Here is a 20,667-nt window from a genome sequence, read left to right as displayed (position 1 = left end):
AATTTTCCACTATTCTTCAGCTCATCCATCCATTTACCCATCCATTCACTCACACGTTCTATATGCCAGGCCTGAGTTAACCTATGCAGTGGGAAATACTTTTTAAACAATGAAATAGGTACATTTAGTTTGTAGCATACTGAGGACATGAGGGCCTGTTACTATGATGAATACTAACATAGGTCCTCTTCTAAAGAGAAGAGTGACAGAGGAGTCTGGAGAGGAGGGTGACCACTGAGGACAGGAATTACTATAGAAGGTTTCCTGGAGGAACACAGATGAAGCTAAGACAGGTATGACATGGGTAGTCAGAAGGGGCATGGCTGGAGCTGTACATTTCTGATAGGAGAAAAGCATGTGGAGAAAGGAGGGAAGCCAGGTTTGGAAGGTCTTGAAATGTTGACTTAAAGAGTTTGGACAAGATGGTTTTTGCTAGCATGTTATGCATTGCGTAAGACTGGGAGGGAACAGGGACACCTCAGTGCCCCTTCCTGGGGAGCCCTCCATGGTCCCAAGCCAGATGTGATGCTCTCCATTGCTAAAATGCCTGCAGTTCCCTCGGTGTGTCTGCCTAAGGTTTGAGCCCTTTATGCCTTCCACAACCAAGAGTACGTTAGTTGAATTTCCTTTGGTTGCAAGTGAGGGAAATCAAATTTACGCTTAGAACATCCAATCCAAAAGAAGAACAGGAATAGAACTGGGCTTCGGGGGAAAAAAATAGAATTAGGAAACAGAACGTTATGGCGCCCGTGTCTGTCACCGTCTCTTCTTGTTTCTTCATGCTGGCTTAGTTTTTTTCTCTCCACAGGGCAGCTTTATCTATGTGGCAGAGAATATGAGTCTTGACTTTTATATCTTACAGCTTCCGCAACCAAAGAGGGACTAACTCAGGTTCTCTTGGTCCCACGTGCAAAACTCCTAGAGGGAAGACCCACCAGCCTAGCTTGGATCAGGTGCCCTTTCCGGGGCCCATCAGGCTATAGGGTAGGATTAGTAAGAGCTGGATAGCTTTCACAGGGGACATATGAATGTAATGGTGGGTGCAGGGAAATATTTGGGATGGGGGCATGCTAAACAGATATCCCACAGTTGTTTACTACAGTGATCATGAACACTGGTACCCAGTATGAGGCTAGACTATAGAAGGCACAAGACGCTATTGGCCATAGACAAGGGAACATGAGGGTGGTTGTAAGGCTTTCAGTCCTGACTTAATAGACAAAAGTCTCAGTGCTACTTCTACTGCCTAGCATGGTTCTGATGGCCTTAGCTGGTCTGGGCTGAGCCTGGGGCATTTGGTTCTAGGTCAGTAGCTTCTAACGCCCGAGCTCCTATTAGGGTCACCCCTAGACAAATTCTCAAGGCTAGGCTGGGCTAGACTTGATAGGGGGTTGCCCTCTGGTACAGGTTTGTGTGTTACCACATTGCTTTAAGAACTGCTGAGCCAACTTGTTGGAGTCTCCAGGTAAGGTGCATGAAGTAGGCAAGTGCCATCTTAGCCAAGGACACAAATGGGGTCCCATGGAATATAGTGTTTGAAAAGCAGCCCCTGACCTTTTTGTGTCCACAGGCCTGGACCATATCTTTAAGTTCAAAGAGTCTGGACTACAACTAGAGAAAAGGTGTGAGGGATGGGTCCTGCAAGAGGCCTACAATTGGAGCAGTTGGGCTAAAATGACCAAGCGTAGGGTCATGATTCATACCTGAGTGGGATTACGTCAGGGAGGTCCCGAAATGTCAGGCAGCCTTAGACAGACATATCAGCCTACCCGAATCCCCCTGGCCTTGGCTCCTGCTCCACCTGTGCCCTCAGCTAAAAAAACAAACAAACGAAAAAACAAGGTGGCAAGGGCGGGGAGAGGGGGGCTTGGTGCTTCTGCATATCCTTTCCCCCATCTCTCCCAGGGCCAGATCCTTATGTGAGCATCAGGGCACTTCTCAAAGTAAGGAGGAAGCAGGGGGCATAGCAAGGCTCAACCTTGGCTCCACATCAAGGCACAGAGGTTCCATCCTGGGTGTCTTCTCAGAAACCAGGGGCCTGACAAAGCAGAGCCTGGAATTGGAAACTCAGGACTTGGAGAAACCATACAGACAATTTTATTGACGGGGAATCAGACTCAGTGTATTTGTTAGAAAAGCCTGAGCTACTGTAACAAAGAAATTCCAAACTATAATTGCTTGAATAAGATGGAACGTTATTTCTCTCATAACAGGAGCTAAAAAGCCCATGTTGGCAGGGATACTCCACAGGTCACTCAGGGACCCAGCTTCCTTCCACCTTTTTTCCCTGCATCCCTTAAGGTGTTATTCTTATCTGCATAGTCATATCCATATTCTAGCTTGTGGGAAGACAGGAAGCCCTGGACAAGGAACTTCCTTGGAAGCAAGAAAGGCAAAATAGCCTATATCTCTCCTGCCTACAGGTAAGAATAGTAACTTGTCTATACCTATTTGCAAGGGAAGCTGGGAAAGATAGTCTCCAGTTGGGCAGCCATGTGCCCAAAAGGAGGGGAGAACAGCGGCTGGGGACACCAATGCTATCTGCCACACTCAGGAAGGGGAAGTTGCCTGAGATCTGCCAGAAGTGGAGTCAGAACCAGAATCAGGATCCAGGCCTGAGCAGTCACCACTAAGTCTGAGAGTTCCCAGGGCAGCACTGCAGGCTCTGAGGATTTGAATTAGCAGCCTATTCCCAGGCTGTGGTCCCGCAGGCTGTGGGTGGCTCAGTCTGCTGGATTTGGGCACGTCTGATGCAGGTCCTGAGTAGTGGCCACTGTGACCTTGAGCCCCGACAGGATTCAAATATTTGTATGACTCACCACAAGGAGTGGCCTGAGTACAATGGCTCAGCACCCAGCTTGGAGCAGTCCAGGCAGGCCCAGGGTAGCAGCGGCCATGGAGGACTGCTTCCAGGGAGACAGTTAGTTCTCCAAATTTGTATTATGTGGGAACTGGTGAGGCCTCTCAGACAGGTTGGATCCTGGGTGAGGGGGAACCCCTTTGTCCTCTTCCATCTGGGGGAAGGGGAGGGACAGGAGAACCCTACTAGACACTGAAGGAAGCAGACCAAGAGTGCTCCCCCACCAGCGCCACATACCGAGGCCCCTGCCTGCAGCATCCAGGACTGCTTCTGAGATGCGTGTGCTGTTGGGACATGCGGTTGTAGCTCCAAGGGGACCACCTGCATGTGGGTGTGTTCACTCTGGGGAGCTTATCGGGAAACAGTCTGTTCTCTGGGAGCAGTGAGTCACAGTGCTCAGCCCCACGGGCCAGTCTGTCGGCGTCCACCGAGCTCTCGAACCAGCACCTGCCTCAGGAGCACGTGGGAACACACCAGGCCTCCAAGACTCAGCCCAGGATCTGTCCAGGTCTCCAGTGCTCAGTGAACAGGTGATTAGGAGGGCGGAAGAGGGAACAGATGACCCCTAATCATGAAGAGTGGGAATTCAGATTGAGATTCTGAAGCTGCAGGTCAGCCTGGGGTTTGTTGCTACAATGTGTGTAGCCTCTGGGAGCCCCCTTGCTGAGGTTCTCTGAAGGGTGGGAGATGCAGAAGAAAGTCATCTGGAGATTGGGGGAGTCCCATACTGCAGCTGTGCCGCATTCTAGCTGGCTGGAGAAGTCTGCTAACGCAGCAGCACCCCAGAGGGCTTTGTCATAACCAATTCTCAGAGCAAGCTGGTTGGCTAGATAAATAAGACAGTGGAGGGAAATTTTTGAGCCAGGTGAATTCTCCCAACTGGGTGGTGGGCATGAGGAAGACAAGGGCAAGTTCAGAATCTCAGGGTTGGGTTAGACCCCTGAGGCCTTGTCTGACTCATTTCTCTCCCAAACGGGGCAAGAATAGAAGACGCAAACACTTATAGTTTAATAGTTTTTCTTTTATCCCTGTCACACAAATAATTATACAAATAACTATGTAATTAACTAGATCGTTATGATAAGAGCTATGTAGGAAAAGGACAGAGGGCCATGCCAAACTGTAACAGGGAGGTCTAACCTAGTCTTGAGGGACGAGGCCACCCTGAGGAAGGAAGTGATATTAAGTCCCAGAGCCATGGGATGGACAAGAAGTGGTCCAAACGGAGAGGAGAGGAACAACTTTCCATGCAGAAGAATCATCACGTCTGCAAGCGCTGAGGCATGTGGTGGTTCAGACAATGACGAAAACCCCGCAGGGCAGCTTGGGAGCAAGCAGTGGGTGTCAGTGATGGCAGATGCCTCAGCCAAGGGACAGGCAGAGGATGGGGGCTTTCTGTGGAGAGCAACGGGCATTTCAGATTTGAGGGTTGGTTGACAAAATCTCATTTGCATTTTAAAAGTGTCTCCTTGCTGTGTATGGAATATGGAGGCTAGAATACGGGCTCGGTGGATGCAGGGAGGCCAGTAGGAAGCTCTTGCAAAGTGTGCAGGAGATAATGGTCACTCGGACTTGTGCAGTAGCAGTGAGGATGTGATTGGAGGGAGTATCAAAAATGACTGACTTATTTCTAAAATTTTTTAAATGACAAATTACTTATTCATTATAAGTAATGAAAAGATTCTAAAAGTGTCTAATAAAGAAAAGTAGTATTTTCCCCTTAACTCCCACCTTCCAGTCTCACCTGCTAAAGCCACTAGGCCGACAGCCCAAACAGGGCCAGCCTTGCACATGTTTTCTTCATGTGCATCTAAACAGAGAGGTTTTCTTTTGAATGGGATAATATTACTTGCTACTCTGCAACCTACTTTCCTCACGTAATAGTACAGCATAGACATCCTTTGCAAGTCGGTAGCTATAGCTCTAACTCACGTTTTAACTGCTGCCTGGTATTCTATAGCTTGGCTGTATGGCAATTTATTTGATCGTTGAGTGACATTGATAGTCAAATAGTTTCGAGTTTTTTGCCAACACAAACGAAGCTGAAATTATAGGGTTCCCCTTATATACACGTGATTTTCCCTCATAGAATATGTTCTGGGAGAGGATTTCTGGGTCAAAGACATGTGCATTTTTAATTTTAATAGATAGGGTCAGATTACTTGCTCAGCAACAAATGAGAGTACCCATTTTCTCAAATTTTTAGCAGACCTGAACATTTTACTCTTAAAATTTTTCTGCCAATCTGATGATTGAAGTAATGAAAACTTATTTTTCTTTAATTTGCATTTTCCCAACTAATCATGAGGGTAAGCATTTTGTTGGCTATTTGGATTTCCTCTTCTTGGAATGGCCTGTTCATGCCCCTTTTCCATTTTTCTCTTGGTCATTTGTCTTTCTCATTACAATTTATAGAAACTTTTTGTATATATGGCATGTTTTCCCTTTTATTGTTGTATATTTTGCAAATATTTTTTCTGGTAAATTATTTATCTTTTTTTCTTTTATTTATGGTAACTTTTGCCATCGAAGTTTTAAAAATTAAATCCAGTATATCTATCTTTTCCTTTGCTATTCTTGCAGATATCTCCAACCAAATTTTTTCATATTATTATCCAAATCTGTACCATTTTTCTCTTTAAGTTTCTTCTAATATTTTCATTGTTTCATTTTTATTTTAAAATCTCTAACCCATTTGGAACATAATCTTTATATTTGGGGGGTTAGGAATTCCATTTGTTTCTTCCAGACGGATAACCATCTCCGGTGGCATCATTTTAAAAAGCAATTTTATGGAGATATAATTCACATACCATACAATTCACCCATTTAAATTGTGCAATTCAATGCATTCTAGTATATTCACAGATAGGTGAATCACCACAGCCAATTTTAGAACATTTTCATCACCTCAAAAAGAAACCCCATAGTGTTTAGCTGTCATCCCCCTATGAGCCCCTGATCCAGCACACACTCATCTGCTCTTTGTCTATAGACTAGCCTATTCTTGACATTTCGTATAAATGGAATCATATAACATGTGAACTTTCGTGTTGGCCTTCTTTCACTCAGCTTAACGTTTTCAAGGCTCATCCATTTTGTGGTGGGTAGCAGTACTTCACTCCTTTTTATGGCCAAATAATATCCATTCATCAGTTGATGGACATTTGGGGTTTTTTTCTCCCACCTTTTGGCTTTATGAATAATGCTGCTATAAACACATACACGTTTTTGTGTGGACATGTTTTCAATTCTCTTGGCTATATACCTAGGAGTGGAATTGTTGGGTCATGTGGTGATTCTGTGTTGAACTTTTGAAAAACTCCCACTATTTTCCAAAGTGGCTGCACCTGTTCACATTTCCACCAGCGGTGTATGAGTTCCAATTTCTCCACATCTTCACCAACATTTGTTTTTATCTGACTTACTAATTTTAGCTTCCTAGTGAGTGTGAAGTGGTATCTTCTTGTGGTTTGTGATATTGAGCATCTTTTTCAGGTGCTTATTGGCTTATTTGAATATCTTTCTTGGAGAAGTGTCTATTCACGTGTTAAGTATTTTTCTCTGAAGAATTGAAATGCAACTTTTGTCATATATTTACTTCCTTTTTATATTTAGATCTATTTATTGGCTCTTTGGTGCTCTGATCTATTTATCTCTCCCTGACTTACCCCATACTTTTCAGATTATGGTGGCTTTGTAGTATGTTTTATTATCTAATAATGCTAATGTTGAACTAGTCTTTCTTTCATGTTTTCTTAACTAGACCCAGATATTTATTTTTCAAATGTACTTCAAATTAACGTATTTTTTACAGTTTTTAAAAAAAACATTTTTATTTGGGATCCTAATAGAAATTTAAATTACATTAAATCTCTATAGTCATTTTAAAGGATTTACTTTTTGTGAGAATAAGTCTTTTATTTAAAACATTGTTGTCTTTCTGTCTGTTCAGATCTTTTTATATGTCCTTCAATATGATCTCATGACTTTCTTCAACGAAGACCTTCACTTTTATGATGGTTGTTGGTTTAAAATCATTCCTGAGTAATTTATAGTTTTGTCACTATTGTAAATTATCTGTTTCTTCACTTCCATTTCCATTACCTCATATAAGTGGAATCATATTGTATGTGTCTTTTTATGGATGGCTTATTTCACTTAGCATAATATTCTCAAGGTTCATCCACATTACAGCATGTGTAAAAACTTCTTGCCTTTTTCAGGCTAGATAATATTCCATTGTACGGATATACATTTTGTTTACCCATTTATCTATGGACAGACACTTAAGTTGCTTCCACCTTTTAGTTATTGTGAATAATGCTGCTATGAACAGGGTGTACAAATGATCTCTTCAAGACTTTGCGGTATATGCCCAGAAGTGGACTTGCTGGATCATATGGTATCTTGTGCTTTAATGGCAGAGTTTTCCTTCCTTCCTTCCTTCCTTCCTTCCTTCCTTCCTTCCTTCCTTCCTTCCTTCCTTCCTTTCTTTCTTTTTATAAATTTTATTGGGGGACAGTGTGTTTCTCCAGAGCCCATCAGCTCCGTGTAGTTGTCCTTTAATCTAGTTGTAGAGGGCGCAGCTCAGCTCCAAGTCGTTTTCAACCTTTAGTTGCAGGGGGCGCAGCCCACCATCCCATGTGGGAATTGAACCAGTAACCCTGTTGTTCAGAGCTCGCACTCTAACCAACTGAGCCATCCAGCTGCCCCTATCATTTCTTTTTAAATCTCTTCCATTTATTGGCCTATTCAGGATTTCAACTTCTATGCTCAATCTTGATCACTTTCTACTTTGCTTGGAAATCATCTGTTTCCTCTAGGTTTTCACATTCATTTTTATAGGCTTATACATATTATTGTTATAGGTCTTTAACCTTTTCTGTACCTGTGACATAACTCTTCTTGTATACCTACTATTTATATTTATACTTATATTTATATGTGCGTGTGTGTGTGCGTGTGTTAACCAGATTTGCCTGGAAGGGTTTATCTATTTTGTTGATCTTTTCAAACATTTCACACATTTTGACTTTTCCTTTTAATTATTTTCTCTATTATTTGTTTATTTTTTATTTACTTAATTTATGATTTTAACTTTATTAATTTCCTTCTACTTTCTTTTGGCTTAGTTTGTTCTCTTTCTAATTTCTTAGATTAAATACCTAGTTAATTTGCTTTCAGTATTTTAAAAAATATTAAAAGCATTTAAGATGCAACTATTTATGAAGACCTCTGTTATACCTGTAATAAATAAATAGAAAAAAAACCTAAACATTTAAGGCTATATATTTTTTCCTCTGAATACAGCTATGTACCATTAAGTTCTGTACGGTATGCTGTGTTCTCTTTCTCATTACTAAATTATTTGCAATTTCAATTTTGATTTTATTTTTGACCCCGTAGTAATTTAAGGAGTGTTTCTTAATTCCCAAGCAGTTTATGCATTTGGCTTGGAAGTTAGCTTTGTTTGACATTAACACTGCTGTTCTTATTCCTTCTCTGCTTGCATTTGCTTGGTATAGCTTTGTCCATTGCTTTATTTTCAGTCTTTGTCACCTTGTTTTGGGACTATTTCTTGTAAACAGCATTTGGCTGTATTTTATTTTTTAACTTACTCAGACAATCTGTTTTTTGATAGGGAAATTCAGTCTCTTTGTGTTTAGTGTAATATATGATATACTTAGCTTATTCCAACTTATTTTATGAATTTGCTGTTTCTTCTTCTCCACCTCTGTTTTTCTTCCTTCCTTCCTTCCTTCCTTCCTTCCTTCCTTCCTTCCTTCCTTCCTTCCTTCCTTCCTATCTTTTTACTCTTGCTGGCTTGGTTGAAATCCTGCTTTACTTCCAGATTTCTGGTATTAAAAACTAAATGATTTACTGAGACAAGATGAAGAAGATTTGGAAAGAAAATCAAGGGTTCAATCTGGATTTCAAAATTAAGATACATTTGAGACATCTAACTGGACATGTCAAGGGGCCATTTGGAAATACTGGAGTAGAACTCAAAGGGGTTACTCAGGAGTAAATGTCACACATGCTGGCACGGTGGATGGCACCCCGGGTGAAGGTGCTCTAGGAAGGCCTAGCACCCAGTTGTAGGGAACGCCAACAGCTAAAGGCTGGGTGAAAGAGGTGAAACCGGCAATAAAGACTAAAGGGAACATCCATGGGGGTAGGAAGAAAACCCAGAGAATGTGTTAGTCTAGGGAAGAAACATGCTCAAGAAGAAAGGAATTAAATGCATTAAAAGCAGAGAGGTCAGGTGAGGTGAGGCTGAAAATAGTCCTTTAGTGACATAAAAGTCACTGGTAACCTTGGCAAGCCTGTGGAGCCTAAAGTCAGATAGGAGCAGGTGAAGAGAAAGTGGAGGCGAGGAAGCACAACAAGGGGCAATAGATAGCGAAGTATCTCAAGGCAGATGTGCAGTCCAGGGAATTCATCTGTTTGCTTGTTCTGGGTGAGACACCAGAGGTTGTTTGCTTGCTATAGTGAAAGGTCCAGCAGGATGGGGAGAGTGGAGGGAAGGGGAAGAACTAATGGAACATACTGCAGGTAGTAGCAGACGGGCCAGAGCACATGCTGAGGGATAGAACCCCGGGTAGTGGAAGGCCACATTCTCCAGTGCTTCAGGAGGGAAGGTGTTTGTGACAAGGTGCCTGTTGCAGATGCTGAAGGTGAAGGTAGGAGCCTAGACTTAGAGGTAGGAGGAGGAGGACCTTCTCTGATCTCAGTAAGGAAGGAGGTGATGTCATTTGCTGAGATTGGAATGGAACAGGTGGACCAGACGCTTAGGGAGAAGAGAAGAGAAATGAAAGAGAAGCTCAGTAGCATGGAGTGCGGGGGCAAGTGTGGATTCAGGAGGCCCTCCAGGCTGGGAGGGGCAGTGGGAGCAAAGCCTTTGGTCTTCCTGGCAGTGATGTAGTAGTGCTCTTTGAGCTGCTGCTGAGCTCCACTGCCACCAGTCAAAGCTGACAGTTGGGGCTGCTCCTCTGTTATTGTTCTGGTCCATTCTTGCTCACACAGCCTTTCTCTTCATGCCCATCACGTAACTACAACAGATTTCACACATTTACAATAAGTAGCCCCAAATTCTGATGCTCTGATTCTCCTCTTCAGGATCGTCCTCTCCAAAACGTTGTGAGACCTTCTAGGAAAGCTTACACATATAACCCACGTACCCTCTGGACAACACTAGATTTCTGGATAAAGTCATTTTCACTCTAACAATCCCAGAGTTGGGAGGTGGGGTTGATAGGTTAGGGGATAGATGCCTCCCATCTAGTTAGAGCTGCTGTCCGATGCTCTTGCATCTTTGTGTCCATTCCATGCATGTGCTGCCACCAATGCCACCAAGCTGCTGACCCTAGCTGCTCTTGTCCTTCTCAGCCCAGCAGGAACATACTTTTTGCTTCTAGTGACCAGCTCTTTCAGAGGGGGATCCCATAGCAAAGCTGTAGGGCCCTTAGTGACCTAGTTCTTCGTTTGCACCACTGCCTTCTTCTCAGAGTGCTGGTTAGGAGTAAGTCAGGCCCAGCTCTGCCCCTCCAAACTCCAGACTTTGCTGCTCAGTCTAGTCTCCCCCCTCTCAGGAACCTCACTGTCTCTCGTCCAGCATGACCCCTGTTAGGGACCTTGGTTGTTACAGTAGGTCTGTCCATGTCTGAATCTCAGCTGTAGATGAAGTTCAGTGTCTTTCACCAGGGTTTGGGGCCCCATATAAATTCAGAGATGGGCTTGGCATCTGTTTCAGTACTTCTGACCACTCCATGATGGCTAAGCTCTCTGAATGATCTCTTTCTCTATGAAAACTGGGAGGTTGGTCTTCAAAGAGCTCACACATGCCCTTGGTGCAAGTGACGGCTAGCATAGGTGAGGCCAGGTGCTCTCCACTCAGGCTGGCCTGAGTGTGAACTCTGGCCAAGCAGAGATACCCAATTGCAGGGCCATACTAGTCCATGTGGTGCCTTTGTGCAAATTAGCAAAAGGTGCCCTGTCTGGGTAGGTGCAGCCCATGCCAGGCATATGGCTTGGAGAGTAGAGAGAGGGCAGAATTCCAGCACCCTTTTGCCCCCTTGCCCTAGTGCAGGGAACAATTGGCACCAATTGAGGGAGAGGCCATGCCCAGCTATACAGAGAACTAAACACCATGAAGATCCAACTAGTGGGCCTCCAGAGGAAGCATGTGCCTGGGTTCTGGTCCAATGCCATCTGAGATCCTGGGAAAAAAGATGGTGCCCAAGCTCTCTCCTTCTGAGTCCCCATTCTTGTATCTAAATCCTCTCCTGCCTCTGCAGTTTCCATTTTCTCTAGCATAGTCTAGTATAGTGACCCAGTATAGTCTCTTGATACTATATCTGTCCCTCAACTCCAGAGGAGAACTAAAATCATGATCTCAGGGGCTGATCTTATCCCCCAGAATTCAATGAAATAATCCACACACCACTCAGCAACCAAGCCTTCATACAGAGACACCCACCTAGAGAAGCATAGGGGAGCTGTTTCCTCAGAGGACTTGGAGAAGTCGGCAAGGGCTTTCTATACAGAAGGATGCCATGAGAAGAGTCATTGGAGCAGGAACCTACAGGGTGTGTGCAATTGCAGTAATGCGGTCAAGAGGGGACAGAAGTGTAAGATTTTTGTTGATCGGTATGTCTCAGTTGAATTGAAATGAGGGTAATGGTGCTCACAAAGCCTTCTCCAGATCTCACGAAGGGCCTGAAATGATAGGATAAGTGGTTGGGGCTTTGTCTTATGGACAGTGGGGAGCCTTGGAAGATTTTGAGCAGGAGAGTAGCAGGGTCAGATCTTGGCACCAGGAAGATGACTGTAGAAGCTTGTGCAGGATGGTGAGGAGGAGGATTTGCCAAACCTGGGCATGGCATGGCTACATTCAGTGCTAGTGGAAGATTGAAAGTTGCAGATCTGGGAGATCATTCTGAAGAGCACCTCTGAACAGCCCCCACCTCTTTTCTTCACTGAATTGAATATATTTCAATCAACCATTCCACAAACTTTTCCGGATACTTACTGTAAGGGTCCATGTACAAGGATGGAGGAGGGCAGGGGGAATCAGGATGAGCTCTCCCCCACCAGCCTTCTCTCCACCCCTCAATCAGAATGTGTTTTTATAAGTGGGGGCTTGGGGGCAGCATAAGGGTGACAAACTGTGCCTCCCCCAGCAATTAAATTTTTTAAAAAGCTGCTATGGAAGGAGTGAATATTAGTTTCCTGATTTATAAAGCCAAATGGATTAAGCTCATTCATTGCCTGAGGAAACAAAAAGGAAATCTTCAATACCTCTGTGCACATTGAGAACAGGAACAATGCCGGTCTTTAGAAAGCAGAAACCTAATTTGGGGGAATCAATTACCCTCTGTGTCCCTGCTTCTGTGGGCTCTCTCACTCCTCTCTCTCAATAGAGATTTCCTGGGAGGTAAAATGTGGAGAAGTTGGTCAACCATAGGCAACACCCTCTGTTCAGCCTTGCAGACAAGGAAGCACAGAACTAGGTACAGGATGGACGGAATTGGGCTGGGGTGTGCCTGAGTGCCGGGCACTTGTGGAAACGGGGGTGGGGGGTGGGGTGCAAGGGTTTGGGATAAAAGTGGAGTGGAAAAAATATTGGGATGGGCAGTGAGAGGGCCAAGGAAGGGGGTAATGGGAACCTGGGGGTTATAACTGGGGGAGAAGGAGCACAGCCCAGCCAGCGCACACACAAGTGATGGTGGAAGGAGAACCGTGTGCCTGGTTCCAGCATCACCCACCCACCGCCTCTTGGTCCTCCGGGGTTTCTCTTCTGCAGTTTGCTCTTTGCCCCGTGGACTGAGTGTTCAGCCGGCAATGGCAGGGCAATCATGAAGAAAGAAAGAGGGTGGGGGCGCCTGCCAGAGTAGCCCAGAAGTCACATTCACAAAGTCACACCCAGAAGCCCTCACACAATCTCATACATTCCTGTGCTGGGTCTCAAACTCTGGCCCACAGTCCCCAGACCCAGAGCCACACCCAACCCGATGCACACATAGTCTCCCCCTCTCGGTCACACGCACGGAGTACCACACTCACAACGACAGGGTCACAGGTTCAGAACTACACCCCCAAACTCCCACCCGCAATCACACACATTCCGCCACCCCCGTCTCTTCTTCAGCTCACATACACAGCCCTAACTCTGGCATGCGGACACACACACACACACACACACACACACAGTCGTTCACACACGCACACACTCTGGCTGTGCTTTTGTGTTTTGTCAGAATTAATGAGAAAAGTTCCCGTGCCCTGCGGGTAATTAGTGTCCTTGGAGTTAAATAAGCTAATGGCGGGCACCTCTGGCCCAAGCAATTATGTTTGTGTATTGAATAATTGATTCAAAGGGGGGAAGGGCCGCTAATCAGATCTGAGCATAATGAATTGATTTAATTAACAGGGGAATCTGAGGGGGCCTGGGAAACGCTGGCTTCACTCGGCTGCGGAGAGCGCGGCGGGCGTGGAGAGAGGACGGGCGTGCGGCTCCGTCTCCGGCCCGTTTGGGCAGCGGCTCTCGCGCCGCTCCCGCGTTACCCGCCCGGCAGACGCGCCCCCGCCCTCCTGCACTCCCTGCCCGCGGGGCTGAGCTCCCGGCGCCTGTCCGCCCGCCCCCATCCGCCGCTCGCGGGGCGCGAAGCCCGCGCGGGGCCGGCAGAAGCAGCGCAAGCGGGCGGCGGCGGAGTCCGACACCGCGCGTCCTCCTTGTCCTCGGCGGGTGCCGGGCTGGAGCCGCCGGGGGACCATGGTGTTGGACCAGGAGGACGGTAGGTGCCCGGGAACGTGCGGGGCGTGGGGCGCAGGGAGGGGCAGCGGCGGCGCGGGCCCTGCCGAGGCCACCCCGCTCGCGGCGGCAGCGCCCCCCGCGCGGGCCCCGGCGCCTCCGGCGGCTGAGCCGCTGAGCTGCTTCCCGGAAGCGGCGGCTAGATGTGCGCGCGAGTGTATGTGGCGGGGGTGCCAGGCTCAGCCCCCGAGGTTCCTCAGGGGGATTAGGAAGTCCCACGGGCCACCTAGAGCCCGCTAGCCCCGGACGCTCCAGCCAGGAACTTTCTCACTGGCTCTTGCTGCCTTGCAGGCAGAGGGAGTGCCTCTCCGACCCGCGCCGCGGGCTTCACCGCAGTGATGACTACCCTCCCCCTCTTACCCGCCCCACCCCCCACCCTCCGTGCTCCTGGGTGTCTGCAAGCCCGTCCCCCTTCTGCACCCGACTGGGAAACGGCTCCCCCAGGGGGATGTCCAGAGAACCTGGGGGTGAGAGTGCAGTCAAACCAGCACAGTCCTGGGGTCCCTCAGGTCTGGAACTTAATAGCTGCGGGATGGGTGACACTGCTTCACCCTGACAGGGCTGGGGAGGGCGCTCACCATCAGTTCCCCCAGCCTAGCTTGTCTGGAAGTGCCCCGCTGGCTAGGGTAGATAGGTGGGCCATATGTCCAAATTGGGAGCCGATTTACCTTGAAGCTAATGAAGTTTAATCTTCAGTCCTTCAATGGTAACCCTGTGTTACTTTTCTTAAAGAGCCCCCACCCCAAATTGAATAAGTAAATTGGATCCAGCCCTGGGCCCAACTCACACCCTTCCCATTCTAACTACCAGTCTCTCAGGCGACCTCACAGCCCTGCTGGTCCATAGACCATCCCCAGAGGCTAGAGCAGTTCCTTACTGCCTGGGAGAGGAAGGTCTGAGGCAGGAGGCTGGGAAATTTGGGTTTGGGAGATAGCTGCCAGGCTGCAGGGTAAGGTCTAACTGCCTGGTCTTTCTCTCTGGCTCCACTAGTCCCTTGTCCTACGCTACCATCTCCCTCTGTGGTGATCTACTGTTCTGGTTTGCTCAGGACGGTCCTGGTTTTAGCACTGAAAGCCTTGCATCCTGGGAAACTGTTCATTTCGGGGCAAACTGGAGAAAGTCGGTCCAGTTTACATCCACAACCTTCTCAGACCTGTTGTTTAGGGGTGGGTTGGCCTTCAACAAGGAGGGTGGGAGAGACTGGTTTTCTGGGGTGTGGATTTGGCTTAGGCCTCCACAAGGCCTAATGAACTATAACTGCAATTCCTAGGAGGCCTGTCCAGGGCTTCCAGAAACCAAATGAGGAAAAGTGTGCCGACTGCATTTCTCCACTCTAGCTGGTTGCAAATTCCTGTGCATGGGCTGCTTTTGTGTGAGTAGGGGGCAGGGCAGGGCATCTGAATTTGGCCAGCAAGCATTCTGATGGTAGTGCAAAGTCTGTAGGTTCACTCTGTCCTGTCAACTCTGGAGGCCACAGGGAAGGGGCCCTTGTCACTTTGAATACCTCTGAGCAGGACCTGTGAGACCAGCTTGTAACCCCATCTTGGAGACAGCTGCACAGTGTTGGGAGCAGGGCCCTCAGGCAGAGGCACTTCTGACAGCCTCCACTGAAGAGTTCTGGAATATCTGGTCTGCCCAGGCCCTCAGGCACCAAGTCTCCCCCGCCCCCTTCCCAAACCCAATGCAGGAACCCTTCCTCAGGACTTTCCTTCCAGGTGCAATGACAAACTGCTAGGACCTGCCCCAAACTTTGTAAGGCAGCCAGTAGCTCCCTCTTTCTCCTCACCATAACCTTGGGGGCTGATCAAGTGGCCTCCCTCTGCTGTCCCTGGAGGCATTTCAAGGGCATTTTGGAGCACTTTTGGCAGTGTGAAGTGAGAGTACGTGCTCTTCACCTGTGGAATGTGTCAGGTGCAAGCTATCTCCCCCAAGCCCCAGGGATCTGAGCATTCCATCCTGGTGTTGTGGGCGTGGCCCTGGGCCTGGATGTGCTTGGGTGGGGGTGAGCGTGGGCATGGGAGTTACCTGCCTGCTCAGCAGTTACCCATGAACTGAGAGGGAGGCCACTGGATGAGTGCGGTTCACATCTGGCTCTGCCGACCCAGCAGGACCCTTCCTGGCAGGGAGTTCCAGTTCCCCAAGCCCTCTAAGACTTGCTAGGTAGCTAGCTCTGTAAACCAGAAGACCTCTGTGGAGGCTCTTCTCTAGATCAGCGTGGGAGCTCAATGCTCACAACTGGGAGTGCAGAGAGAGCCACCTGTGGGCACAAGCAGCCCTTCATACTCAGTACCAATCCCCAGCTGACATACCCAGCCTGCTGCCATAGCCCATTGCTCAGCGCCCCAGGCCTGCTCCAGTCCCTGGGTTGGAACATAGGGCTCCTGACTTCCCAGAGGGATGCTGGCTGTGTGGCTGCCAATTGTGTACCTTGGCGGCTGGGGGAGCTGGTGTTGGGACAGAGTCCCAAGCACAGCACATGGACAAGAGAGTGGGAAAGTGGCCCCAGCTAGTGGCCCCTGGTTTGTGGGTCAGGGCCAGACCCTGACAGTGAGGAGAAGCAGCCCGGGAGGTCAGGAGTAAAGCTGCAGCTCTTGTGGAGTGAATGTCTCCTGGTTGCAGAGGTGTCTACGGCAAGAAGCTGCCCTTTGCCAGGCCGTCAGGCCCATTGCTTGTTACACTGGCCCCCAGTTCAGGCTGGGGTGAGGGGCTGACACTAAATGGGGCAGTGGCAGCAGTGCCCAAGCCTCCCTTACACCCTCAAGGTACAGCTCCGGTTGCAGTGGCAGGGGAGAGATCAAGCTCACAGTCCTAAGGGACAGTCAGGCTGAGCAAAATGATATATTTAACATCAAATATACTCAAGGACTATTAGGATTAAGTATTCAAGATGAAGGGGAAAGTGAAACCCTCTGAGCTGCGGTTGAGGCATCTCATTAGAAGCAGCCTCTCTCCTGTTTTCTCAAAGCCAGACTTCCCTGCCTAGGATAGAGGAAGATGAGCTGCAGCACTGCTCCAGCTCCAGCTCCCCCGCACCCCACCACTGTCAAATACTCTGCATTGGGCCTCTCAGGACTTAAGGAGCATGGCCTGGCCTCCAGGTCTCCTTTGTACCCAGTAAACTCCCTCATTGTCCAGGGTGCCACAGTTTACAAAGCACATTCACATACATTATCTCATCTGATCCCCATAGCAAACTTGGAGATAAAAGAGCAGGTGTCCCACTTTACCAACAAGGAAGCTGAGGCCCAGAGAGAGAAAGTGACTTGCTAAGGTGCACCTTAGCAATAGGCAGAGACAATGAAATCCCAAACTGGCGGCCCTTTGCCCTCCAGGGACTCGTGTCCTTCTCCTTGCCTGGATCTAGTCCTCAGAAGTGACTGCTGGAATTGAGCCTCCGACACATCTGTCTGGAGCCCTCCTTGGGCTGGAGAAAAGCCATTAAGATTTTCATGCCATCCTGGAGCTCTGTACTTCCAAGAAGAAGAAAAAGCTCTTGATTATTAAGAGTGGCCTTCCTGGATTAGGCACCCTGGGCAACAGCTCCAGGGCTCTGGGGAGAAGTAGGGTTCAGGAGGAGAGGAGCTGGACACTGTCTCCCTTCCTGCCTCCTGAGTTACAGACCAAGAATTGTCAATTCCGTAATAGCAAGAACCTTTGCTTTGTTCACTGCTGTATCCCCAGTGCCTTAGAATAAGTGCTTGGAGCATAATACATGCTCAATAAATACTTGTGGGATGAGGAATGAGAAGGCCATGCTGTGTTTACCCAGAGAGAAGGTGAGACAGGATCTTGCTCTCTATGGAATCAGGATGCTTTGTGGGGACTGCTAGGGTAAAGGTGGTCCTGTGAGACTCAGATGTTGAGAGAGTTTGTTTCCTGCAGAGGGTTAACTTTGTCTAACAATCCAGGAAACAACCAGAAAACCCAGGGGCACAGCAGGTAGGAAGGAAGGGTAGGAGGTCAGAGAAAGAATGCTTGGGTGGGAGGGGAGCAGAAATCAAGGCTGAGAGGCTGGGAGTGACAACACTGGTGGTGCACCATGCAAATCTCAGAGATGAAGACCCTGGGTCCTGAGCGGAGCCCTGCGCCGAGCTGGGGCCGAGCGGCCTCCAGGTGGCGCTGCGGAGCCGGGCCACCGCGCGTCTCCACTCCCCATTAACCCGGGAAGGAGGGGGGGCCTCGGGAAATGTGTGCATTTATTCAGTAGCAGGAGTGCAAACCTCATACATTGAGGGAGAAAGGCAGCGGGAGACGGCCGCCGAGATTCCCCCATCTCTTTGAATATAATTTTAGATTGAGATTCAGATTAAATCCGAGGTGAAAACACTTTATGAGGCTGAAAGCTGTGTCGTTGCCAGAGCCAGGGTTATGAGCTATCAAATGCAATTACATTAAGACAGATTATACTGGGCAAATTGAGCCATTTAGAAGGTGAGAATCAAAGAAACGGCTCTGATCCTCTCTTTCCCCTTCTCTCCCTCTCTCCTCCTCTCTCTCTAAATTGCAGTTCATAGTTCCTTGCAATTCTGAGGCACAAAAGTAGGTGAGACTGCTTTTGTATCTGCGAAGTGCTTCACTCCTGAATGTAATTCTAGCTGAGTGCAATCTAGGTTAAGAGCCGGACAAGCGGGTAATTAGAGCCCGCTTGCTGCCGGAGGACCGGCAGCCCCACCGAAGCGCGCCCGGATTCGGCTCCCTTCTCCCGGCCGAGCCGAGCTCCGCTGGACACGGAGCGCCCGAGATGATGGTGCTGGACAAGGAGGACGGTAGGTGGCGAGCGGGGGTCCCGACGCCCCGCACCCCCTGGCCCCTCGCCACGGCGAGCGGAAACACACACGCCGGGACACGGGCGCGCACCTGCTGGGCTGGGCTGGGATTGCCAGGAGGGAGGCAGGCTGGGGGGCTGGGGCCGAGGGACTGGGTCCGGGGAGCTTGGAGGAGGGAGGTAAGTGAGTCCCGGGCTGCGTGCACCCTGGGCCCGGGAGGCGGGCAGGCGAGCTACACGCTGTCCAGGTGGTGCTCTGCGGGCCGCAGGGAGGCTCCGGCTCCCCTCCGATCTCCGCGCAACGGCCGTTCGCGCAGAGCGTTTAGTCTTTGCGGCTGCTCCTCTCACCGCAGCCATCACCCTCGCGCCGCCGCGTAACCCGAGAGGCGCTGAGCGCCGGGGCAAATCGGTGGCTTCGGGAGAATCGGACTCCAGGGCTTTGCGGCGAGCTGTGCGCGGGAAGACGGCGCCCGCCCCGCGGTGCCAGGCCAGCAAAGGAAAGGCCGGCTGGACCCTCGGGGAGACAGCTGCCCGCGAATATGACTCGGTGAGAACGAGAGATGCCTTCTGCGCTGGCCCACTATCTTTCTGTCTCCTGAGAGCGGAGGCAGGAGTTTGGCCCAGAGGAAAAAGTGTCCCGCTACGGGCCAGTAGCACTCATGCAGGAGCAGCCCAGGAGAGTAGCATGGATCTGCCTTGGTCAAGAGCCTCAGGGCACCTTAAAGGTCAGAACCGAGGGGCTCATTTGCTGGAGGCCACTAGCAGGTGGTGCCACGTACCCAAAGCCTTCCTGATTGGGAATGCCCTGCAATAAGTGTGCACAGGAGAGGTGGGGAACCCAGCCCCCTTGAAAGTAAAACCAAGTGATGCCCAGTGACCCAAGCACACCCCCAGGGTCAGGAGAATGGTGGTTCCCTGGCTCTCCTGCCCTGTAGGTGAGAGTTGTTGGGTTTGTTAGTAGAGGGAGATATGTATGTAATTGTTGGTGCCCCACCTGCCTTCTACTGGTGAGGAACTGAGAAGGTGGGCTTTCTGTGTCAGTGGTGATCCTCTTACAGTGATTGTGGTGGCCATCCTCTGTCCTTCTAGTGAGTCTCTGCTGGGCTTGGGCCCTGTGCCCACCAGGGCAGCCGTGCTATTTACAAGGTCATTTGGTGAAATTTTGAGATTAAGTGACTTGCTCAAGGTCACACAGGATGTTCACTTTGCTGGTACCATGTGCTGATGTCCCTGGTCTCCCCATGACCTTCTGAGACCTCCAGCCGGGAAGGGCATTTAAAGTGTCTGGCCTGGGGGTAGCGTGTGGGGGAGCCCTGTGGCTGGTAAACCCATGAAGGCAGTTTCTCCATATATATATAGTAAGAGAGGAAGCGAAACTAAATGCTTCTGGCCAAAAGAATCCATTTGCCAGGGTCTAGCTGGGGTGTGACATCCATCTTCAATATACCCTTCTCTTTTCAGGGACCCTTCCCCTGGAGCCCTGTGTGGGCCATCAGAGGTCTGGGCTAGTGCAGTTGTGTATAGAATGAAAAGGAAAAGAAGGGGTCTTGGCTCAGGCCAGATAGGGAGGAAGAAGGTCTTGATTTAGCTCCTTTCATCACTAACTCCCTGTATTATCTCACACCAATCATGTACATCTCTAGACTTCACTTTCTCTCTTGATAAAATGAGAGGCTTGGAGAATCCAGTGCAGAGGTTTCTGCCTTGGTATCTGGGGGCACTCTTACTATGGGGAGCCTGTGGAAAGTAGGGTATGTCTTTAGCCACAGTTATTTGGCCCGTCAGAAATCCAAAAGACCCAGGCCCATACATGGGAGGCCTCAGGCAGGGAGATTGGTCTTATGCCAACAAGATGACCCCACCACCTCAACCCTAGGTCTTGGAGCTCTGTCCCAACACCCCAGAGTGCCTTCAGCTCTGAGATACTAAAGATTTTCAGATGAGTCCTGAGTGGGAATGGCTCTCTGGAGGTCATTTTAGCCAGTCTCCTGCCTCCAGCCCCCAGTGCACCTCAGCCACCCCAGGCATGCATGTTTCCCCTAATCTCCACCAGACTTGTGGCGGAGAGCGCATGATGCCCCTCAGTCACCCACCTTGTGCAATCTAAACAGTATGGTACCCACTCTGATTAATACTTCTGGGCTCTGGGGCCCATTACAGCACAAGGAAGGCAGACAACTGGAGCCCTGGGAGCCACTGGATTCTTGTCCTGCCCAGCCTAGAGCT

The 20,667-nt window shown here is 49.1% G+C and overlaps 1 protein-coding gene across 4 annotated transcripts in view; it reads left to right on the top strand.

Moving 5' to 3' along the window:
- Positions 1-3,272: 3,272 nt before the first annotated feature.
- The window catches only part of LMO1 (LIM domain only 1), a 51,297-nt gene continuing 33,902 nt past the window's right edge, over positions 3,273-20,667 (top strand). Inside the window, exons 1-2 of one of the 4 annotated variants that reach the window (XM_074335948.2) lie at positions 13,293-13,659; positions 18,184-18,442. In XM_074335948.2, the coding sequence (XP_074192049.1) occupies positions 18,418-18,442 (25 nt within the window). In that variant the 5' untranslated portion in view covers positions 13,293-13,659; positions 18,184-18,417. Of the gene's footprint in view, positions 3,391-13,278; positions 13,660-18,183; positions 18,443-18,700; positions 19,167-20,667 lie in introns of those variants that run through there. The other 3 variants (XM_088791627.1, XM_074335949.2, XM_074335950.2) reach the window with 3 other exon arrangements.

The sequence above is a fragment of the Rhinolophus sinicus genome, chromosome 14 (assembly GCF_057876585.1).
Source record: "Rhinolophus sinicus isolate RSI-liver-muscle chromosome 14, RSI-T2T, whole genome shotgun sequence".
Classification (NCBI taxonomy): Eukaryota; Metazoa; Chordata; class Mammalia; order Chiroptera; family Rhinolophidae; genus Rhinolophus; species Rhinolophus sinicus.
Note: the sequence above shows the minus strand (reverse complement) of the source record. Positions and strands in the feature narration are given on the sequence as shown.